Source organism: Gymnogyps californianus, chromosome 2 (assembly GCF_018139145.2).
Source record: "Gymnogyps californianus isolate 813 chromosome 2, ASM1813914v2, whole genome shotgun sequence".
In the NCBI taxonomy this organism is placed as follows: domain Eukaryota; kingdom Metazoa; phylum Chordata; class Aves; order Accipitriformes; family Cathartidae; genus Gymnogyps; species Gymnogyps californianus.
This window is the reverse complement of record NC_059472.1, coordinates 123,550,598-123,576,009: the sequence shown is the minus strand read 5'-3', so window position 1 is coordinate 123,576,009 and position 25,412 is coordinate 123,550,598. Positions and strand designations below refer to the sequence as shown.

Sequence of the window (25,412 nt, the reverse complement as noted above, 5' to 3'; positions counted from 1 at the left end):
TTTCCATAAACAAGATCCTGATTTCCTGGACTGAAGCCTCAGGGAGCATTATAATGTGGCAATTGGTATGGGCCGGTGTACTGGTTGTTTTGTTTTACCTTGTGCTATTCAGAGGAGCCTAAAGGTGTTTGATCCCTGGTTGCTCATGACTTTCTTATGTTTCTTTGAAAATCTCCTCTTTAATGCTCACTGTAAAATAAACCCTGTTGACATTGGCTACGTTTATGGTACCAGACTGAAAGAGCTCTCCTTTCTGTGCTTCCCAGTCTGGGCACACAAACTAGCCATGCTTTATTTCCACATGGGGTAAGACTTGGCCGTGCAAGTATGCTGTTCTCCCAGACCTAGGGTTTTAAGGAAAGGAAACATGCCTGGGTAGGAGCAAAGACATGCTCCAAGAGACATCCTGCCGGACTAGGCGAGCAGGAATACAAGTCATACATTAATGTACCCCCACTGGTAAGTCCATACATTGACACAGATGCTACTTTGTATCTCAGTACTTTTTATACACACAGAATTTATCCAAACATGGTGCTTACTTAATACCTTGCCATATTATTTGTGAAAACACTTATTTAGGTGCACAGTTATTTCACTTGCATGCACATGCCTTTTTTTTTTTTTAATGTGAGTAAATGAACTGGCATACATGTATAGTTGTCAAAGCCACAACTGGAACAATTTAACCTAGTGTAAATAAAAAGCCAGAAAATCTTTGCAGTCTTGGATACGGTCGCACTTTCAGTGTGGGTCCAGGGTTGATGCCAATTAAACTTATATAAGGGCAGTAAGAGAACATTAAGGTTGCAAAGATCGTACTCCAGAATTGGCAATTCTGGAGCATGTGTTGGCTGAATTCTTTGGTGCATAGTGGTATTGTCTTTAACAACAATACGTAGGCACACATACACTCCTATTATCAGCTGATGGCAAATGTGCCCATAGATGGCACTCAGAAAAATGTAACAGTGTTTATGGCTTTTGCAGGATCAATAAAGTTCATTGTTGTGCAGTCCAAATAGCTCCCTTTGGCGCAGCTCTCTTTACGGCGTCTTTGAACAACAAAGCCCTTGTCGGAGGATTCTGAGAAATGGTAATGTAGTTTCAAAGATAGTCGTATAATATATATATATTTTACTAAATTGAAGCATTTGATAAATAATACAAAGCCAACACCGGAAATATTAAATGCAGTTTAATTTGGCTGCTGCTATAATACAGGGTGCTCTCAAATAAATATGCAGTTTTATTTCAGAAGATCAGTGTTGCTTTGCTTTGCTGGTAAGAAAATATGCAGTGCTGATCTGAAATGGGACTTGACACTTGAAAATATAACCTAGAATTAGCAAAAGGAGTAAAAGAAAACATGCTGGCCTGCCAACCTGTTAGCTTAGCACCTGACTTACAGATGCCCTACATTCAAAACATATGGGTTTTTTAAAATGCAGACTCATGGATGTATTTATTTCATGATTATCTCCATGTCTTCCTCCGCATTCAGTTCCTTTTGTGAACAACTGCTAACTGTGCTTTTGCACAATATAAACTGGCTTGAATCTTTCATAATACGCGCTTTCAAAACCTAATTGTATGAAGTTATCTGGGAGCACCGAAACCTTCAGAGAGGCAGTGGTATCAATCTTCTAGGGGTAAAGACTCTTCTGCTTGGTGGAGTGCATTGGTTTTTAGTGCATTGGTTGCCCTACATCCACCCCAAATCTGTAAGCTGGTGTTAGACATAGTGTGCTGTGTACAACCTGTGTAGATGGACTATATTATCCAGATTCAGTGCCCTGCTTGTATGACCCTGAATCTTTTGCAGAGAACGGGGAGGGAGTTTCCCGAAGAAGTGACGTTGATGGATGGGCTGGGCAAGTGTTAGTACCTTTTCCTTGGCCCATCAAACACAGCATGCGCTGGGCCGCATGTGCTAAGAGGAGCTGTGACGGTCACCCTTGCCTGCAGTTTCAGATGGATGACAAATTCTCTCTGAACACTTCATGCTGTAATACTCCATCTTGTTTCAATATGGCAAGGAGTCAGATTTGTACATGCTTACATCTAAATGTAAATTAATATAAATAATAGGTGAATATTTTCATTTGATATTCTGTTCAGTGAAAGAATCAGTCAATTGATTAACCTATTATTCAGTCCATTATTCAGGGTTGGATCACAATGAAGTCGCAATTATTTATGAAACTTTTGATTAATTTAAAATCTGTTCTTGGCTTTAGACTATCAATTAAACTATATGAAAAGAAGCAATTAGTCGCTTTACCTTTTAAGAATTTTTTATTTAAGTTCATAGAAAGATTTATTTCTATCTTGAAAAGACTATAGCTGTATGCGACTGTGTTTGTCTCTCTTAGGTCTGTTTTTTCACCTACTGTTTTCATTTAATTCCAAAAATTTGCTGAAAGCTGTGAGTACTCAGCACCTTCCCAAGCTGGGCTACTTCGGTTTCATCGCCTAAGTATGCATTCAGGCATTAGCTTTAGGTAGAAATGTTTTGAAATGCTGGGCAGTGGTTTCTAGCAGGAATGTTAATCTTTACGAGCACCACCACTGAGATTTCAGTCTTTGAGGGCTACCCCTTGCGGTAATGAAAAAGCCTGTGTTTCAATGATCCTATCATCTCTGCTCGCTGGAGTTTTAACTCCTGCTAGGGCCACTTAAGTCTAACAGGTCAAAGAGGCCAGATGAAATGAAGTTCACTGTTTTGCCAGACTGGCAGATGATTGATAGTTCTATAACTTATACTCATTAGCAAAACAAAGTCAAGCATCAAAAATACACTAAGGTAGTCATGCAAGCAAGGTAATGGACTCGGCAATTTTTGCAAGTCTTGATGTGAGTCATTGGTAAAGCCAGGCCTCTACGACAGTCTTTTCTGAAGTTAAGTATGTAAGTAAATTTCTAGAGTGCTACAACAATAGTTGCAATAATAAAAGTTGATAGCGGTAATGAAAGAAATGGACAAACGCAAGCCCTAAATCCTTGGAGGATGCAAACATCAGTGCTGACAAAAAGCAATTTAAAAATGAGAAAATCTGTAATATATCCAAGGATGCAAGATAGTTACTATTCAGTGAGCATAATGTTAATTCAGAAACAGCATCATCACTCATAGGCTAAGAGCCAGTTATGACTGTGGAGTTCCTCATCAGCATGCTCCAACTAACAACATTGCTAGGCCAGTATCTGCAATAATGGCAATAACAAAAGTTGAGGCAGTCAAAATATATTGGAGAAAGCAATGAGCAAGCACAATCCTTGTATTTTAGATCAGCATGAGGAAAAAATGACAATCAGTGCTCAGTGTCAGAGTTCAGAGTGAGCGGAAACCATTGTTAAATGTGGCTGTCTACAAGTCGTCGGAGTCATCCAGATGGAGTCACCGGGAATTTGTTTAATTGGTTTAACTTTTCCTAAAAGGAAATTTAGGTCAGCTCTTGAAGACATGAGATGGTATAGATGAGCTGATATTAGAAGTTACCAGATTTTTTGTTTGGTAAGACTGAAGAACAAATTCATTAGAAAAACGCACCCCTTTTATGATGAAGCAGCAAAAAGACGGAGTGACACTTTGGGATGTTTTAACTTTTTTGTCAGCGGCAGGAAAAGTGCTCTGCTCCTCTTGGAACTGGTGTAGCTGCAGTTGAAATATGGTTTTGGGAGCCAGGCTTAAGAGTAGACAGACCAGATAGACCCCAGAGGAGGGTAATAGGAAAAGAGGATTAGAAAACGTGCTTATGGAAACAAGGTGAAGGAACTGATTTGTCTAATTTAGCAAAAAGAGGCCTGAGGAGAAACTTCATCTCCCCAAACATACACGAGCGATGGGAAGGAATAGTGAGCAATTGTTCCAACACTGGGACAGTCATTCAGGGCTCCCCATTAGAGGCTTTTAAAAAGTGGTTAAAGGAAACTCTGCCAGGGATAGTGTACAACTGCTTGATCCCAACTTAATGGGGGGGGGGGGGAGGTGGGCAAAACAGCCTTGGAATTCTTTTCCAACTCTTCTCTTTTACGATCCTAAAAAAAGCATAAGGAAAAGGCTTATCAAGACACAACAAAACAAATTTCCAGTTGTACCAATGAAAAGAGTCTACGTGTGTTGAGGCCCAGATCCTGTACAAGTCAGCCCTGATGTGCCATTGTCTTTTTTGAATGATCGTATTGTAGATGCTGCAACAGCTGTTATTGATTTTCAGAAAAGTGTCTCTGAAATCTGCATAACTGAGGGACAGGAGAGAAACAAGCCAAAAAAAGCCTTAACTCCTCAGAAATACCTCTGAAAAAAGAGGCAGCAAAAAGTTGTAAAAAAAAGGACAGTGCAGTACGAGGGAACATGAGTAGACATGAAGGGAACAACAAGGTTAATTTCATCAAGAAGTTGAAACAGTTGGTTAATGAAATTGTAGTAAAGTATTCTACCAGCTCAACTACTGAACTTGATTAAGACTTTGACCATTCTGAAATTGCTATTATGGCACTTGATTTACAGGTACAGTAGAAAGATACCATAAACATTCATAAACTTGAGAAGACTTCAGGTGAATCTCAAACCACCAGGGAAATGCTTGTGAGAATGAGATGGCTGATAAACTACTGAACTCTTCAGCAGAGCAAGGAACAAGGAAAATCTCACAGAATAATGGGGAATGCAGCATTATAGCCAAAATACCAAAGAACGGAGATGTAAGCAATCATAGCAGTTAGCAAACTAAGCAACTGTGAATGTTATACTTCTTCCAGTGACAGGCAAACTCTTCCACATTGTCATATAAAACAAAATGAAACAAGTGGTTGTGCTGAAGCCTGGATTTCGACCTGGAAAATTAACCTGTCAACTGATTTTTCACACGAGGGTTAATCATTCAAGAGAACATCAAATGGCTTAAAAATAACTTCATAGTTTTTCTGAAATCACGTGACAGATTTCTTTATAAATTACTCTGAAACATCTTGATGTGTCACAGTATGCCAATAAAAATAATTTTATCAAGGTGCAGCGTGCACAGCTAAATCAATGTAAACTTGAGCGAATGATTTGATAATAGATAAATGTCAAGCATGGTTGTATTATCTCACCTCTGGTATTTGACTGGCCATTATGCTGAAAAATGTAGGTGGATACAGCACAAGCACTGTATGACTCAGAAGCCGTACGCTGGAATTAGTTAGATTTTGCTGGTTGCAGAAGTCTTCCAAATGGCAAAAATCCCCCCCCGTGTAGTTCAAGACTGTTCAGCATCATAAACATGAGCTGGTTATCAGTCAGGTGTGAGTAAACAACAGATATTGCAGCAAGAACCCCCCAGGTCTCAGCTCACACATTATTTTAGGTGGCAGAGCATACAAGTGGTAATGCGCATCCTTAGCAGTAGATTATGGGTGAGTACAGATGTATAAAAGGAAATGCTGTCAAATAGCCCAAATGTGCTTCCACTTAAAAGAGACTTGATATTCAAGGGTCTACAACTGGAAGGGTAACCGACAGGTCTTCAACTCAGAAGTTACTTCTGATAGAGAAAGAAAGTGCCTTAAAAAGGCTAGGCATTAAGTGGAACTAATTTGTAACAAATACCAGAATTCACCAGAGTTTTCAGATAATTATGCTTTATCATTAAAGCTATTCAGAAAGGAAAATGGGAAATATTTGCTGGGAGCTGTGAATCAAGGCAGGGCATCAGCCACGACAGCTCTGCCATGGGGCAGTTGGAGGAGCACAAGAAAAAGGCCCACAAAAAGAATGTCTCTAATTGAACTTTATGCAGTGTGGGAAATAGTGCAATATTTAACAATTCTGGGAATATGTAGAAAGCTGTCCAAATAAAAAAAAAAAAACTGGCAAGGCCTCATTCTGGCCCTAGGCTACTTTGGATGGCAGAGGAAAGAATCATCCTGGAGTTTAAGGATCTCTTGTGTTTCTATAGTCCTTGCAGCTATAAAAGGTTTGTGTATGGAATATAACTATTTCATCACTGAGTAATATATTACAGGGGGTAACTAGCTATTACTAGTTCATTTAAGAAAATACTTTCAAAAGGCACTGTGTGCCAAAATTGCAAGACTAAATATATTGTATTGTAAAAAAAAGGCGTTAATGATTGCTTCCTGGAGATGAGCATTATAGGTTTCAATTTGTAGCTACAAAGCAATGAAATTTTCAGTACACTCAGAAAATTGTACATTGTCTATTAAGTGAATTGAAGACTTTGAAAATGGATATGGGTGTTCAATTTTTATATCCACACAGCTGTGGAAGAACTAGGGAAATACACCTGTTTTGACTTGACTCCTGAAGGAAAATGCTGATGCAAAATTGCTAATTAAAAGCAAAAAAAAAAAAAAATCACACACATACCCCCCAAATTGCTCAAATGTGTTCAGCACAGGCTTCCTATAAGCTACCTGGATCGCTCAAGTACTTGTAAAAACGAATAGAAAACTTCACTAGCTTTAAATCAGTGCAGGCTGGGCAATCACAGGCTCCCTTATCACTTCCAAAAATGACCTGCTTAGAGTAAATTGAAGCGCTTTGATAGTTCAGATAGCTGTACTATTCACATGTTCAGAGTGGTGATCACCTTCAAATTTAAGCACTTAATTTAAGAGCTTCAATAATTTTAAATTGCTGTGTGCCACCGAGTGGCAGACAGCGACTCGAGTGCTACAGTATTTTAAAAACACGTTGGTGTTCTGCTTAATATTTTTATTTCAGGGACTTCAGAGAGGGTTTCTATAGTCAAGTGTGGAAAATGGAACAGATTTCAATACTAATGTAGAAAAGTAAGAGACTTTATGTTTTTTAAAAATCAGAGCAGAGGAGGTCTTCTCTGGGGAACGTAGAGCTCCTAAGCCTGCGCTTGCGCTTGGCCTTTTCTCTGAACTGTTTGACCAACGTCCTTGTGTGGGCTGCGGCAGAAGGTAGAAAGAGAGGTAATGGCGTTTACCAGGGCATCAAGAGACTTTTCTGTCTATTTACTCTCCCGAAAGTGCCTGCCCAGGTTAGGTTTGTTTCCATGAGGCATTTCTGCTAAACACCTACTTCCGCAGAAGCAGCTGGGAATGAAAGCCTTACTGTTATTTGAACGCTTCCCCACTTGTGGGTTCAGATATTTTTACCTGGCTGCAGGTTTGTTCATTTGTTATTTTGGTTTTACTAAGCTTCAATTTGATGTCAGGATAAATCCTTCCCGTGTGCTTTTAACTAGCCCCGTACAACATTTATTGATGAAATGCTTTGCTGAAGACTGAGCTGAACTGTAAGTGGCTACCGTGGACTTGGTCTTAGCAGGTAGAAGAGGTGCAGAGCATACCACAAAGACCCTCACAGCCCCATAACTCTGTCAGGCTCCAGATGAGGGGAGCAGGATTTTTGAGCCTAATAGGAAAGTCAGACTTCAGAGACGATTATTCATGCCCACTTGGGAGGAGGTGCAAGTGTTTGGGCTGGGAAGGTGTCGCTCCAGCCTCCTGCAGCCCGGCTGACACAGGTACCGCTCTTCAGGCTGGAAGGGGAACGGAGCAGGGAGCAGCAAACTGCAGCCTCCAGAAAGCTTGCAAATGAAACGCCAAGAATTAAATCTTACCTGGAGCCCAGGAGCAATTCACTGGAGCTGATACCTTGTGACCTCTCATTTAGCGGTACGAGACCCAAATTAGGCTCCTGAGAGGTAAATGTGAATGGTGTCTTTCACTTCCAGAAAACTAGAATCTGTCTCACAGAGATTTTATTATTGAGGGTGCCACTTAAAATGCTAATCATTATTTGCAGGCTCATTACAGCTTCAGGCTGGCCTCTTCAAAGGAATGAAGGGGTATTACATGTTCATCTACCAGCGAAATTCAAACTCCTTTGAAAATCCCAGCTTGAAGGTACAAGGACACAGGCCAAATATGAGTTCAGTGATTGTTTTGCCAAGGCCTCTTTCAATATCCGTGTCTGTGAGTACAGTCCCAGCCTATACGATGATCTTGTGTTGGCATACCTAAGTTGGACCTAAGGGGGTGTTATGAAATCTGACATCAGACCAGCTTCACACAGCTGGAAGAGAAGTGGCTATTTCTCCGAGGGAGCTGCAATAAGCTGTGCTGGCCGAGCACAGAATCATTCCCCAGTACAGTGTGCCGAAACACCCGCTGGTTAAAATGGGAATTTAGAAGTCCTGATGTTAAACTTATTAATGCAGCCAGTGTATATGCATCATACTGGATACAACTTTTATGTTATAAGGAAAGCTGGCCTGCTTCAACTGCGGATTATATTTCTACTAGCCAAGTACCCTGACGCAGGACTTGGCTTAACACGCCACTGGTATTACGCAACTGAAACTCTTCTGTACACCTGGTGAAGGACTCGTTGAGGCTCCACTGGATCTCTGCCCTTGTTTGATGATTTTTTTGGTTGAACTTAAGCAGATTGTGTAGGTTGAACTGTGGCTTTTCTGGCTGCAATCTGAACAGCCAGAGTAAATTTTAAACTAACCTCTCCCTGCCCTACTCCTGACCACTTGAATGGATTTATACTGTGTTTAAGTAAAGTAAAACTGTGTTGAGCAATTTCTTCCATTTTTAATGAATATCAGCTCACTTTCCTTCTTGTTTTTTTCCAAGAGCATACATTTTTTGTGACGCATCCCAGGAAGAACTGTTTTTCCTCTGTATTTCAGCTCTTACTGCGATATTCCAGACAACTTGTAGTTTGGGTGTATGGGTGTGAGCTTTTCTCTTCCACACGCCTGACTTCTTGAAATCCAGTGCTAAGGTGTTTAGACCTACTTGTCTTACTCAAGGGTTGCATCTGCTGACTGAAGCTTACATTTAAGGTTGTGAAGAGTTTCATACTCAGCCTTCCAAAGTGTTCAGGTGTTGAAAGCGGGCTGCGAACATTTTGTGAACGGTCATGCTGATGCTTGCAGAGAGGTCAAGTGATGCGAAAATTAACTTGGCTTTTGCATGTGGGTGAGCCTGGTGGTCAGCCTAGGTTTGTTACTTGTCTTTGACATGACAAGAAGGTGTTAGAAATCACCTAGTGCACACCTAGGGAGTTTCTGCCCAGAATAATTGCAGAGACCTGGAGATATGCTCTGAAGCATCAAGTTTTATATATTTCTATTTTTGGGGGGGTAAAATCTAAAGTAATTCTGAACAGAGGTAATGAGGTTACATCAACATGTTATTTGAGAGATTTGGGTATTTAGGGAGGGGTGTTGTTCGTTTCCCACCATTTTGTGGTTAGAAGTCTGAAGGTGAGTATCTGAGCGGACTGTGAAACTTGCGGATTTTGGAATAATGGTGTTGCTATGTTCTTGATGGCTTTTGCCTAGAAAAAGGAGACAGGCAAAATCAAACTATATTTCTTTGCGTGAATTTATCAGCCACTGCTTGGGACACAGTTAGGTTGTTTTCTTGTTTTTATTAAAGGAAAAATCAGTAATCTTTGTCTCATCCCTGAATTTACACTGGCTTCCTCTAATGTTTCAATATGAATTTGTATTTTATCCCAATACAAACTTTCATTTCTTGTGTTCTTTCTCTATTAATAAATTTCCATGTGTTCGTTTACCTGTTCAAATTCTTTTTACTGAAAGTTGCTATCTGTAGAAGAGTCCTTACTGCTCAAGTTACTTACTTTATGAAGTCCTGAATGGACTCTGTAGGCTGCCATTACAAATTGTCACTAAATGAAGTAATTTGTATAAGAATATGATATTAAGTTTTGTAAGTGGTATCAGATAGTTACTTCACAGTTCACTTTTGATGCCACATTTGTAATGCTGAAGGACAGTGGACATACCTGACTAGCCTTCTCACCAGCCTGGACCTGAAAGAAGAGGAAAGACTTTCATGTAATGGGTGAAAAGACCACTATTAAAAAAAAAAAAAAAGGCTTATAATGCATTCCACAAAAACTATTTCATCTATTATTTTTCCAAGTCCATTAGCCTTGTCTTTTACAAGAAGTATGCTGCAGCTATCTTGTAGAGCAGCCTTTTAATTTTAGGATCCTTGTTTGAGTTTCTCAATAACTCGCAACAGGTGTACAGCTGTCAGGACAGAATTGTACCTCTGTACACCCACAGCTCTCTCCTCCCACGGCTGGAAGAAGTACTTGGGGTTTTCCCAGGGATGTGACTTTGTCATGGAAACTGCACTCCTTACCAGTAAAATTGTGAGCGTTTTTAATTTCCTCATGGGAAGAAGGAGAATAAAATTAATTCCAAAGCTGAAAATGTTGAATGGCATTCCCAGACTCACCAGTGGTTTATATAACAGAATCTGTCACTTCAGAAAATTCATAACCCAATCTCTCTTCATAGTACAAGCAGTCTTATAATTTAACAGCGTAAGAAAATTCAAGAATGCCAATGTGGACACCCCTGTGTTTCACTGCAGGAAAGAATTACAGCACAGTTCTCAGGAATTCTATTGTGCAAGAACTAGCAATAGCATATAAAATGCTGATATTCAACTAATATGCCTTTCTTTTACCCTATGTCTCAATTGAAAGAAGGAGAAATACCCAAACAAAACTGTACTGTATTTTGATCATTACAAAATCATGGTTATGTTTTCCATCAAAATCATTTTAGTAAGTGTATACCACAAAATAACAGAAAATACTGCTCCTATAAATAAAGATAGCAGCACGAGAGGTGGCTGAGTCAGTGTGAAGAATAACAGGGTTTTACTGGCAAAAGGGCGATATTTTGAATACTCATAATTTATTTACTCTATCTATCTCAAAATTTCAGCCCATCAATTATACATGAAACTGAATACCATAGTATAGGAGAGGACTAAAAGGCAAGTATTCATTTCCAGCTCTAACATCTCAGTCTTTAAACAAGACCTGCTCCTTAGCATACTGGTAAGACAGATGGATAAGTGTTGGTAGATATGAGATTTATAGTTTGGCGTGATTTAGCTTCTCCATAATTTGCTTGTACTAGTGCCCTTGAGACAGATTTTTTCAGAAAGTCTGATTTTTCTACATTTATTCTAGTAATGGTATATTGAGAGTTGTTAAGGAAATTAAAGTCCCATTTCAGGCCCCAGTTCAACAAAGCATTTAAGTAATGCTTGACTTAAAGTACATCTTAAACCGAATCCTATTTAACAAAGGCAAAAAAAAAAGAGAAGCCTTCAGAGGGACTTCCCCACATGGTTAAAGTTAAGAGTGTGGGGTTTTTGTTAAAGTGAACTTAGAAATGCTGCCTCTATCGTAGGCTCAAGAGACTTTCTGTGGAAAAAGATGTTTAAAGAAGATGTTACCTGTTATCCAGAAAGCCTGTGTGATGTGGTGAAGGAGACAGGAAACTCGATTCAAATTTTGGAGCAGAATATAGAATGGACTGGATTTGTCATGCTTAGGGGAAGTACTTTGAGACCAAAAAAAAAGGTGTTTTGCAATGAAGAAGAGCCATCTCTCAGCTCACAAACTTATTGGGCAGTTAGGCATGTTCCCCCGAGACATCATGACATTGGAGGCTTTGCTGAAAAGCTAGAAAAAAGACCTTGTCTAAGGATGAATGGAGAGACTTCCATCAAGCTGGCAGTTAAATCCCTTGTGTCTTTCTGTCACTAGTAATACTTCCTCTTTTAGTAGCATTGTCTCTGCTCCCTATTCTGGAACGACTTTAGGGGGCTATATTGACAGTTAATGACTGTTTTAAAAAGTTTGCCTAGTACAGTTCCAGGTCCTGTTAAAGGACTTGAAAAACTTTGATAGATAAGTATCATCAGGTTTGGTATTGTGGAACATAATCTGTATTTCTGGTTCTCTTTGGCAGATTCCATGACACACCTTTCAGTTTTCAAAGTAAAACACCACTAAAAATATTTATGTCCACCTCACCTTCCCCAATAAATTGGAAGCTGTTATTTACAGTAGTAAACCCAGACACAGTTATTTTCTTCATACAGGTCATCTTCCTTATGAAAATTCATTCACATTCACCAGGAAAGTACCTGGTGACATTGTGTTTTGCCACCTGGTGTGATGCAAGATAAAAATGCACAATTTCACCTGTGAAGACACTCAGATGACCAATAGTGAGGAAAAGAAAAGTAACTTTCTGGCTAAGTAAGCTCAGTTTCCTAGTTGTTCATGAAAGATTTAAGGAAAAAAAATTAAAAATAGCCATCAAGTATAAAACTCCAATCATGATGACAAAAACATTTTTCCACTCACTATTTTGGATTGTTAGGGAGATCAAAATATATCTAAACCCCAAGTTTTGTTAGAGAAAAGAAGCAAGTTTATCATGTTTAATGAAAATTCCTGTGTGATAGAAATTCAGCACTGCAAAATGGGTTATTTTTCCATATGACAGTATAGGGAAAGCTCAGACTCAATAGCTTGCTTAATTAATTATGTCTCTGTATTTCAGCATATGGATGAAAGTTTAAATAGCCTTATAGAAAACGTGTAAATGGATCTGTAGTGAGTCTAAACAAACACACATTAATATGTAGCTAATGACAAGAAGCACTTTTCTTTATGTAGTACCAAATTGTTATTAAGCAGAAGAAAGTTGATATTATGTTGATATTGCACTGCATAGTTCATTTCACCACATTTTTATTTTAACTTCAAGACACTTAGAACTTCTTCTGGGTACCTTTTATTAAGTTTGTCTGAAGAGGGCAGCCTTTCCTAATGCACTTGGAATTTTCTTAATTTGGCAAGGTTACTGTACACTGAACAAATTGACAAAGGACATGCTCACGATCCCAAGTTTGCCTCTCATTATTGCCTTTGTTTTCCTTGAAGTCTCTTTCCACGTATATTTATCAACCAACTCCAAAGAATATTATTATTTTAAATATTTGACCTCTCTGCTAAAATACAGTCCAATTTCACCTACTCTCTATGCTAAATGAATGGACTTGCTGTGAGATTTCTAGAAAGAAATTTAAAGAGAGGTTATTAGGAAATTTTTGAAAATATGGGTGTTGTTTATTCATTCTACAGTCTAGAAGTAAGTGTCTTAAGTGCTACGAATGCATGTGAATAAAGCAGGGAAATATCTGTCCATTTCTGTTGACAGTTCTCCTTATCTTTCATATTTTCCATCCTGAACTCCTCTCCAGGCTTCAAAAAGAAGCATTAGCCTGAAAGTAGACAGAGTGATGTTACTTTTTTCTTTTATTTTATGCTTTAATCATGAGGAAACATTAAAAAAAAAAAATCTTACAGCAAATTCATGCATTGCAATGTTACCAGGAAAGATGAATGGCTACTCCACATTTAGCAATTAGTGTGATAGATTTAAGGGCTCTTAGAAGAATTTATTGCCGTGGTGTGCCTCGATCACGGTGCAGGGAGGGGCATTTGAAGAAGCTGGAATGATATATTTTCGCAGTTATTGCTGCTCTAGCCACTATGTCACATCTCTCCTCTTGCAGTGACAGCCAAATTTGAATGCCTGTCTCACCTTCTGTGGTGTTGGGATTTAGATTGTGTGATAGGCCTGGGGGAGAAGGAGCGCAAGCTGAACGCAGGGAGCAAGCACAGGGGTTTCGAACAAGGAGGAGAAGCTAAAGGCTCGTACTGGTAGAAGAGGAAGGTAAGTGGAGACAATAGGTGTAGGATTTCACAGCCTTTAGATAAACAAGCATACTGTTTGCAAAAGAGTATTATCTGGATTACTAGAATCTCTCTATAAAACTCACGTCCAACACATTGCTTGGGCAATAACACTGGTGGTGTGGATCCTGTGCAAAACAGTCAGCTAACTGGATTCTCAGTAATTCTCTGTAGAAATGTCTGCAACAAAATGAGAGTACTTTGTGTACCCAGGAGCCCAGCAAGTTTGCTGTGGTGGTTGACAGGTGATAAACCTTGTACCGCTTCACAGTCACAGCGGCTGTCACCCATGCTAGTTATATTATGCTGGCACTGACTACAGTCAAACTGCAGTACAATGTCACCCCTTCAGTTTGTCAGCTCCTTGTCTCAACTGATGATTAGGCAGTATCAGTGCTAATCTAGTCAAATGATCCCTTTTTTTACTTTGGTGACCTTTTAGGGTTTTTTTAGGAAAATAAGAGTATAAAGACAAATTTTCCCACTGTCACTAGGGTCAACGTAGCAAATAATTGAATTTCTTCCTCCCGCAAACTTGTACTATTATTTAATGCTGCCGGGTGTTTAAGCTACCAAACTCATTGCAACCTCATGTCATTGCCTGACAGGAAGCTTGCTCGAAATCTTATCATTACACGGCTATTTACCTGGCTTTATATTCCTTGAATTTTTCTTGCTATGTTCATTGATCTGAAAAAACCCTTCTCTTCCTACCTTGTCTTTCCTACAGCAGCCACTTGCTCAGAAGTCGAGGCAGATTGCTTCAGTTCCTTCCAACCCCAGACTCTCCCAAAGACCGGACCACTCTGAAAAGCATGGGGTTTCTTCCTCTTCCCTCCTTAGCATTGGATTGCTATGAAACAGAGCAGAAATTTCATTGTCTCCCTACTTAGAAAGCACTCAACTTTCTACACATCAGACAAACTGTTGCATGCTTGTGCTAAGGTCTTCTAAGATGTCAGATCCTCTCCCTGCAGGCCAAAGACCCACTAGCATATTCTTCTTAAATCCTCTAAGAAATTACACCTTAATTGTGTTTATATCAGCATTTTCTCTTGAGACAACATCTAACTGAAATTGATTGCTTGTTTTCATTTTTTGTGACTAATCTTGGGAGGGAACATCATGCTCTTTGCCAGACACCAATACTCGCTGTCTCTTACTGTTTCCTCTGTTTAATGAGTATATGTCTGTAAAAGGTATGGAGGATGGATTTTTGAGGTTGTAATGAGACAAAATGTACAAATAATTCTTACGTTTCCAATACATCCCTATTTTGAAATTGGAAATGTGACTTTCTCTTTCCACTCCTTGGGAATGTTTTCAAAATTAGGTTGTAAAAAATTTGACTAAGCTTATTGCGTCCTGGTCTTAATAATTTAGCAGGAATTGCCAGCATTTTTCCTGAATGTCTAATTGCCTTTTGAATACTTTAAAAATTTAATTCTTCTGAGAATGACTCATTTATCTAGAAAATAGCCTTTTGTTGTTCACTTTTATCCTGTCTCACCATTAAAGAGATCATTAGAGTACCTCCTCCACCTTTCTATGATTGCATTGTTTGCAAATAAAGATTTTTATTTTTGTACTTTCCTGAACCTTCATGATTCATGTCCTTGCCTCCCAGTACTGAAATACATGTAAAATATTCTGATTAGTACTTCTACTGTATGCCATCTTTTACTTCAATTTCTGCACTATTGTCTTTTGCATTGTCTTATCAAGGCTATTCTCTGTTCTGGTTTTATTACAATCATCAATGTATACATAATTCTGAATTCTTATTATCTTTGGTGAACGTTAATAAAAGAAGAAAAGATCCCCCCACACCTTTATGAAAGCATCCATTGTTTTTATATTTGCATTTGTTCTTCTAATGATTTTTTATACTCTCTATAGTGTATCCCTGAAGGTCTCCTACTCAGTGTCAGTCTTCTGTGTGGTCACTTTGTTATCTTTTAACACCTCAGACGTGACATTACTCAAAGATTCTGGGTCACTTTTCATATTTCTTGTCTGCTTTTTTCATGGGACAGATATCTTTCTCGGAATAGCTGCTGGAAGAGAACAGCTCTCACTGCAATGAAATTCTTTTATGTTCCTGGTGTTATTCCTTTGTCTCAAATCAACATATACCTGTTAATTCCATTTTTGCAGACCTATGCAAACTTCTGAAGAAAGCCACATCTTTCAGTCCCACAAAACTAATCCCATTCCAGTGTCTGCCATAACCAAGACCGTCTTTTTTATAGCTAGTTCCCTACACCTCCTTGTGCCCCAGCATTTCATTTACTCAGGAAAATGGTGAGAGTCCAAAGGACATAAAAGATGTCATATGTTCCAAGTTCTTCTGATAATGCATCTTATATTTCATTGTGCATTCTTTCAATAGGAGTAGATGTCCTGGTAATATCAGTACTGTTGTGTTCCCTGACTGATTAAAGTTACTGATTGTTGATAATATAACATCGCTCAACATAATACCATACTTACTTCCTACCTCGTAGTCTTTTCTCCACAAAAGCAGCTGCTAACTTTTAAAAATCCACTTTCTGACTATATTATCTCTCATGTGGCTGTCATGTGCTCCCCTACCTTCTCTGTAGTGCTTGGGAGAGTTCTTGACCTCAAAGCATCAAATGTTTCCATAATTCTCATTTCTTTTTTTCACTGAAGCTGAGATGATTTCTCCTCCTTATCTTATTGCATGTTTCCAAGTCTTGTGACTTTCTTACAATTTCTTAATTGTACGTTTTACGGGATGAGGATGCCAACTTTATGCCAACTCCATGTGGAAGACTTGAAGGTTGTTCCTTGATCTCTTTGCAGCTTATCTTCAAACTCTCTGGCTTTGGGAGAAAGTGCTGACTGCACAGCAAATTATGGTGTATGTAGCATCTGCACAGAGATGAGAAGTTCTTTCACCATATTAAAATTCCTGAGAAAGAAGTTGTTGCTTGTCACCAACAGTAACAGTTGTTCAGCTTGTTTGTGATTCAAGTATGCTGCACTTTTGTTGGCCAGTACAAATGGGAATGGAGAAGGAATTAATGGCTATGGTATTGTTGGCTAAAGCTTGACCAGCTAGTTCTGCTAAGGTAGATGTGGTTTGAGACAGGTAGCGCAATCTCTAATAGCAGTTCTTATTCGGTTTGTGAGATATAAAAGGCTTGTGGACTTCATCCCCATTTAAAGATATACTTTGACATTTCAGATACATTCATTAGGAGTTTTAACAATCAAGTAGGATATGGGAGGTCATGAAGTGAAGGGGTTTTTCTTTAACACAAAACTCCTGTTTGGTAAGCGTAAAGAGAGTTTCTGAAGAGAGAATATTTTCATCCCTGGCTTTGTCCAGAATTTTTTTTGCCTTCCAGGGTGCGAAAATATCTATAATAAATTGGTGAACAGGAGTGGACAAAGAGAAAAAAGAGGGGGAATCAGTGTCATGACAAGCCCTGCACCATGGTTCAGAGCCCATATCAAATTGCTAAACTTTCTTGAATCCACTGTTGGGGTGAGTAATAGATGAATTATACTACTTTGGCAATTTCACCTCAAAAATTATGAGTCACTATGTTGATGACCAAGAGTAGACAGTGGATATAAAATGCAAGTGAGTACTTTGAGTGAGTGCCTGAGTTCCTATAAAAATGTCTACTAAATGCATTTGCTTCATCAAAGTCCAAACCCACAGGTTCAGAGAGATGTACTCCTATGGTTGACAGCTCAGTTAATATCTCTCCTGCTCTGTCTCTTCCTGTCATAACATTGATTTGTGTAAGCTAGAGGAAGCAATCCCTGATGACATTGTGCAACAATCTTAAGGAAAGTTTGTTTTCCCACTGCGCACTTTTTAATGCACAACTTATAAATATATTTCATTTACAACTTTACAAACTTTACCTCTCATAATTCTGTTACAGTTTATGTCCTGACCACTGTCTCCAGATCAGCTGCTTTTTTAATGCTTTCTTCTTGATTTTACACTTTCATGGGACAACGTACTTGATGATTCTACTGTGTCATCTCATCACTGCAAAACAATGATGTCACTCTGACATATGCTATTCACTCAGCTGCCAAGCTAGCTGAAGAATGCATCATGTGCCCTTTGCGTGGAAGAGAAGACCATACTGTCATGCCACATACCGTCGTTCCACTGCTGTCAACACCACTACACTTCATTTTGTGTCCTAACCCCATAATCAGCAATGTTCGCCATCGAGTGTAAAAACTGCTGCATAGCTGTAATGAAATGATGTTCCTGTTATTAATCTAATTATCAACCTTTTCTGTCTTCATTTTTCTGACCAAAAAAAAAAAAAAAATGCATCTTTCTGGAATTTCATAGTGCTAGTCTCCCTAGAAAGCAGGTCATTTTCCAGGCAGTTCTGAAGGCTTTTTAACTGTGAGGAATGAGAACCTGAAAATTAATTTTACTTGTTTGGTATTGAAGAAACCATGGATCTTTAAAGTATTTGCAATTTGTTTTGTCTTATGTCCAGAGCGGCACTAGCTATGAATTTCCAGCATTGTATTGGTATTGTTGAAAAATGGGATGAGGTTTCAAAGGGAGCAAGGAATCGTGTATATTTATAGTGCAGGAGTGAAAATGGCTTCATGGGTGAGCGGCACATCTGTAATGAACAGGCTTCAGTGGGGTTTGTCTCCCCAAGGAGCCAGGTGTGATACCAGATTGGAAGCACAGAGAGACCCTTTCCACTGAGCTGACTCCTCTGATCCGTTGAGATGACGTTTGTGAGGAAGAGGCTGTGAAGGATTTAGTATCATTAAGTGTGCGAGGTCTTACCCCACACAGAGAATCAACAAGGCTTAAGAGTGTCTGGAGCCAGACCAGAGGCAGGGATGTAGGCATGAAGTCTATGTTGTTTCAAGAGATATTACTGGTTCAAATTTCAGACTCTGTAATTCCTCTAAGCACTATTTTTGATCAGATAGAATCAGATAGGCTGTCACCTTTTCTATTTAACTCGTATATAGAAATTAATAACTTGTCATTTTCTATACTGCATTGTTGTGGAATAAGCTCAATAAGTAAAAAGAAATAAAACTCAATACTTCAGAAATCAGCGCACCCAGCCCCCCACCAGTCTGCTACGGTTAATGGCAAAAGGACTTCACCCACTATTTGTTTCTGGAAAGTCATAAAGGACGTTATAGCCCTTTATAGTATAAGAGGTTAAAACTTTATTTTTCACTCGTGTTTCTCTTCATAAACTCCTGCTGTGAAATAGAATAAAATAAACAAGTGAACCCAAAAGCCTGTATCTGTCGATAAGCAGCCATTGGTTATTGTTCCTTTTTAACATAACGTTACTGGTTCCTCTTTGCAAAAGTCACAGATATACAAAACTCCATGAAAAAAAGAAAGCAAACTTCAAAGAAAGAACTTCAGTGCCGTAACTTCTTACAGTGTTGTCAGATGTCACTATTACTTTGTTCAGCAAATGAATTTTTGAATTTAAGGAAAAATCAGGGGAATTCCATAGCAAATAATAGGAAAAAAGTAATCTAGATATTGGACAGTGCAAAATATATGCTGAGTTTGATGTCAGCTTTCGCATAAAAGCTGGACTCTATATTCTTTAAACAAGCAACACCTCCAGTAAAACTGATGAGCAAGATACCTGCTGAATGCCAGCAAGATTTTAGGCCACGAAATTGAAGAGGCCAGGAATTGGTAGTATGTCATGTATATCATCTAACTATAGCTGTATTCTAAAAGAACTACAGCTATAAGTCTAAGTAGTTTTTTCTCTGAAAAAAATGGTTTTGGTATGATTAAATGTTTAGTATTATCTTCCATTTACTTTCATATTGTATTTTCTCTATTTGTAAGTAAAAATCTTTTCTCCCCTTCTTGCCCAGCAGAAAAATTCTGACTAAGTCCTGAAAGTCAAGACAATACTTCACGTCTTTACCAGCGAGCTGCATTTGAAAGATTAACACAGTTTGCAGGAGTTCACAAGGCAGTTCAAAAGTACCCCAATTACATAGCAAATTTGCTACCATAATAACCCTTTAAACCCTAGAAGAGGACAAATTGCCTAGGTCCCTTGGTAGGAAGGAGAACAGGGAGTGTGGGTAGATTTAATTTCACCTAACATTAGCCTTCCAAAGTTAGATGTCTCAACTAAACTGGCTGCTTAGCCTCTCTCTCCAGTGAGCGGATGGAAAGAGACAGGTACTTCCAGACAGTAATTCATCCCATCTTAAGATACTTTTCCAAGCTAATGGGATGAATTGCCATGCCCATCAGAAGGCTTTATAAGTTTATTTGGCTGTAGAACAAGTTATAAACTTTGGCTTTGTTATCAGAATATATACTCTTTTTTGCTTTTAGAAATATTGTCAGAGTAACGACACTTATAACTCTTTATGCTCTGCTTTTCTTTCCTAATTTGAAGTGTGGCCTTACATTGAAGCTCTCCTTGACTGAATGAGAAATTATTTATGGACTGTATATGATCTTGGCTTGTATTTTATACAGTCACTAATAGCCTTAGCCCAAGAATGAAATAGTAACATATCTTTTCATGAGCTCTCCTGTTGAGCCACACTCAGATTTCTATGTATTCTCCTAAAAGTTTTTTTCTGGCTTCTTGCTATGTTCTCTACTGTGTTCAGTAGCAGGAATTTTCTGAGAAAACAGTTTTCCTGTGAACTGCATATAAAACAGCAGCTTTGCACATACACTGCATCATTTGCTCTTCTTTTATCTGTGCCACTTTATTGCTATGAAAAGTACTTTTTTCCTGCTCTCACTGGGATTTGGAGGCAGTCTGATGTTTCATCAGCATTCCTCACGTTCACGCTTGGGTCCGGCCATGTGCTTGAAGCACGCGTTGCACCTGAATCTACATTTTCTCCTCGCATACTGACTGTCATCTGGGCAGCAGTGTGCAGACCACCAGCTCTCCTCTCTCTCTCTCCCCTGCCCCCCCCCCCAACTTCCATCTCAGCTACCAAAACCCACATGTCCAGTTGGCAGTTTTATTGCCTTCAGAAGTACAGTCTGCTGGGAAAATTGTTACACCTCTCTAAAGTTTTCAGCAGAAGTTCCTTGGTCTTTTAAAGTGACTGGTGGTCACCTGCAGCTGTGTGAGTTTAACCTCTCTTCACAGGGTGGGGGAATGAGGAGGAGGGGCAAGGACATAAGGAACAGCTTGGACAAGCAGGTGATTAGAGCAGTCAGTCCTAATTAGTTTTTAATAGTTGGGGAGGGTTTTTTTGTACCTACATATGGCTGAGAGACAGCTTGCGGGGAGCAGCAATGAGCTGGGAAGGTAGAAGGGCTAGGATATAAAATTAGCTAAGAGTGGGGGCTTGCTGGATGCTCTGGGAGAGTTGAGAGCTGCTTGGTTTAGATGTTTCAAATGATGCTGTCAGGGAGCTCTACAAGACCAGAGAGGGAGTTTATGTCCAGGGCTTGTGCTAAAGTGTTAGTTGTGCTAGAAGGAGAGTCCTTAAATGTTCTGTGTATGTGCTCCTTCTTTCTCAAAAGGAAGAGTGATGAGGAATGTGATTTTAATTGAAGAAAGGGATGTGGCTTAAGGGGCTAAATGCAGCCCATGTTCTCTCTGGTAAAATACCTAGTGAAAATGCAACACCTTGAGGTCTCCTTTGTGGTGCAAGCTGCATGCAAAAGCTATTCATCCAGCAGAGAGTGTGGTCTAGCTTGTGATCTTGGCTGCTAGATGTGAAGGGTCATACTCCTAGAGGTAGCTGGTTGTCTAATTTCTACCGATGCAGTGAAAAAGGAGTGAGAGTGTGCATCTATGTGTGTATGTTTGAAGCTTGTTCATGCGTGTTTTTTTAAGTCACCTGCCTCAAATATTTTAACTGCTGAGACAAGCAGGGGATGTGGTCTAGCCTTCAGGTTTTTTTATTGTTGCCCCTTAGAACTTGGAGAGAAGCTCAGATGGAAGTATGTTCTGGATCTTTCAGAATCTACTCCAAATGATCTGATATAGAAGCTCCTGTGTGTGAGCAGTGTAAGCCTTTGCTCTATAACGCAATATTTTGGTTGCCTTGGAACATGCAAGTCATCATACTCATTGATCTATGAATGGAGGAGAAAAAAAAGCTTGTAAAATAGTAGGATAAAAGGTCAAGATAGCATTTATTTCCGCTATTTTTACAAATTTTTTTTTTAAGTGCCTACCTCTTAAATGACTTGGAAGATGGAGGTCAATTTCTAAATACTTCTGAGGCTCTGGTCCTTTCTTGTTTGTAAAGTTAGATAAAAAATGATCTTCTGCGCTTGTCTTTGGAGGTATTTGTTTGCTGGCTGCCTGGCCTCTGTAATATTGCGGTACTGTTTCTCTGTGGGATGTCTTTCTTTGGGATGTCCTTGAAACTGAGGTGGAAGAGTTCAAAAGAGTGATTGCTGTAGAGGAAATGTACCTACTAGAGGTAACAGGTGTCGGAGTAAGTAATGAAACTAAAGACTGCTATTTATGTGTTTAGACAGGAGGAATATGCAGTTCTTATTGGACAATACTAAAGGCAGACATACATTATATATATATTAATTACAAGAGGTGTGTGGTGCTTGTGGAAAGGCATCTTGCTGGAAAACAACTTCCAGATGCTTCCAGAAAAACTCCAGCTATCTCGTTACTCAACTTGTTATTCGTAGATTGACCAGTCTTTCTTCTGAAGCAGATGGAGATAGTTTTCATAAGTTTTTTACAAAGCTGAAATCAGCATTGTGTGCAGTTTGTCTTTTCTGAGCTTTCTATCAAAAGAAAGTGTTATTCTGTTGCGTGGCATATCTGTTTATTAAAAAATGCCTATCCTTCTAAGGGTGTTTGGTAGAAGCTAAATACACTATACAGTAATGCTAATAATTAAATTTGTACAATAACTGCTTTTTGATAGACTAACACAAAAGCACAATTACAGCAGTGGCTGTTTCTCATTAGTGAGAATGACATACCAGCTTTAGAATATGTAATGATGTGTAAGCCCTAGTGGTTATAATTGGTATAGAAATGTACTATATCCTTGGGTGTTAAAAGCCATAAGCTATTTATTTTCATACTTACAAAGAACATACTACATTGTGGTATAAATCTCACATGGTTTGTCTTACTTGTATTTTTTAGCATAATTTACGTCCATATGGTTTAAATATGAATCTGTCCCCCTATTAGCATCCTGCTGGTGACATAATGTACTGACAAATTAGGATCTCATGTCTGGAAAGCCTGTTTGAATTCAGATCTCATGACTAGGTAACTCTAATCTACCTGATCTTCATGATACAGATAGCCTTGTTGTTATAACATTTCTGTAATACCCAAGCTTACACAATATAGTAGTGATATACTTGCAAGATATTTGGCTACTGACTGTGGTGTGTGGTGTTTTGGTTTTTTTTTTTTTTAGAAGCACCAAATTCACATAAGTGAAGAGTGGATTTGGAGGAGCTCAGTGTTACACTAGGCTCTAGCCTAAACTAGGGGTAAATAGCGTAGAAGTTCATGGTATAAAGTAATTTTGAAACTAGGGATAATGTGTATTAAAATAATTGGGGTGTTCTACTAGACATCACATTGCATTGATTCTTCTGCACTATCAAAGGCAGTTTGATTATAAGGTCTGTAAGTGACACACATGATATGGAAATATGATATGGTTATGAAAGTCCATGGTATGGTCTTTTTTCTTAGTGCTTCAGAAAACAAATGTAGGGAAGTGGGTGAAAGAAGTATAGGGATAAATCATAGACACTGTGTTTTTTTGTTCAAAAAGAAGTTGGTAAATAACTAATCTCTTTTATTACCTATTCCAAAAATATCCAAGTTTCATTTTTGAGTCAGGTGAAGGGATTATGAAAGAACAATTTTGCTTTATTTTCTATGAGTGAAGAACAGCTTCTATAAAACTAGTATGAAGTATGGAATGAAACATCACTATGAGTTAGGGAAAAATATAGATACAACTTCTCAGAACAGGCAGACAAACCCCTTTAATGATGCCTTTCTGGAATAAATGTGAATTTAGAGCATGTTTGCTTAATCTGAGTAAATTACCTGGCTGAAGGGTAGTGCTTTGCATCCCCAGTTTAGGTTAGGGCTCAGCATTTAAATTTGCAATCTAGATGACGTGCAGAAGTTGAGGTGAAAATTGAGGTTCTGTGGTCCAAAGCTGAACAGAGCATTGGTAGCAAATTCAGCAAACTTTCATCTCTGTGATTTTAATGCTACTGTATCGTATTTACGGTTTCTTGAGGTTTTTGTTTAGGGTTTTTTTACTATGGGAGTTTACATGGTTGAGATTGGTGAAGCTGACTGTGTGTATGACGGAGATGTTGGTGAATATTTGACATGTCTGTCTTTTATTTTGCAGAGAACTACAGCCAACAAGACTTCTGGTGCTCCTTCCTACAGCAGATGGTCCAGTTCACAGCCCCATCAGGTAATACGCCCTTGTCAAAAAGGATATGAAGCTCAGGTTGACACATGCTTCCTTTTAAAATGAATCTGTGAGGGGATCCGAGAGTGTTATCTACCTGCATTAGCCCAGCTAGGTCATGCTGATCTCTGAGGTTGTCGCAGGATATCCTGTGGCAAACTGCTAGATGCAGTTGCTGTTCATGGAGGGGCTTGTACAGCTGCGACTCCTCTAATGCAGTGGTGCCTCTCTGTGGGTTGTCAGGGATGGTTATTATGGCTGGATCCCCCTATCCTTTGCATCTTGTCACTTAAGCTAGAAGTGTGTTTGATTGGTGTTCTTTGGCAACGTATGAAGTCATGTTCTCCTATGCGAGCCCCACCCCCCCCACCCCCCCAGTATTTTTTTGCATTACTTAAAACAACTGAGTTGTGAAGTGGTTACGATGGCCAAAACTTTCAGGAAAACTTGTTATAAACCCAGACTGAAGCTGGAAAGCTGTTCAGTGATAGCCAGGAAGCAATATTATTGTTAATTATTTTTTTAATAAGAATTTGAATGGTATTCAGGGTTTCTGTTACTTTATCAAAACCAAAAGACTTTTTTGGCTATAGACAAGGACATGGCTTGCTTTGTTATCAAGAACAATGTATTTAAACTAAAGCAACTTCCTCTTTAAAAACTCTCCAAGTGTTTGTTCAGTATTGATTGTATTGACATTGCTTTCCCTCAGCCTCTACTTTTACTTCTTTCTGACCTCTTTCTACCTTCACTTCCTCTTAAAACAAACAAACAACAAAACCCCAAAACAACAAACCTCCCCCCACCTTGACACTATGAAAAATTTAAGTTATCCTGGTGAGCAAATCCTTGGTCTGATGTGCTGGATTTTTGTTTTTTCATGAAGGACATGTATATACTAAGAGAGGAAACTTCCACTAAGTTGAGATTTGGCCTCAAAAACTAAAGCCAAAGAAACTATCAATTTCATTTGTATTCAAATTAGGATGGGAAAGAAGGTAGCTAAATGCTTCATGGGCTGTTAGCTATCTATTTCACCATCCTTCCAGTCTTAATAGCTCTGGTTTCACAAAGTATTGTAAGAGTCTTGTGCCTCCTCTCCATATAAAAGTGTGTTCTTTTTGCTTGCTAAGATTTCCATGTTTTCTTTTTCTTTCATTTTTTGAACATTGAGTTTTCACTGTTGGGGGGTAAAAATGAAGAATATGTAGGCAGAAGGTTAATTCTTTTTAGTGGTTATTGCTTGCCCCATCCTAGGGGATCAGAGAGTGAGCAAGAAAAAGTTCATGGAGTATCACTAATATGTACAAGGCTGAAACAGCAATGACTGTTCCCCTCTTTCTGTGTATCTGCAGTTGCT

General features: G+C 38.8%; 1 protein-coding gene across 1 annotated transcript in view; it reads left to right on the top strand.

Moving 5' to 3' along the window:
- RBMS3 (RNA binding motif single stranded interacting protein 3) overlaps positions 1-25,412 on the top strand; it is a 711,100-nt gene that overhangs the window by 82,831 nt on the left and 602,857 nt on the right. The window contains exon 2 of the mRNA XM_050891487.1: positions 23,987-24,055. Coding sequence (XP_050747444.1) covers positions 23,987-24,055 — 69 coding nt within the window. The remainder of the gene's footprint in view (positions 1-23,986; positions 24,056-25,412) is intronic.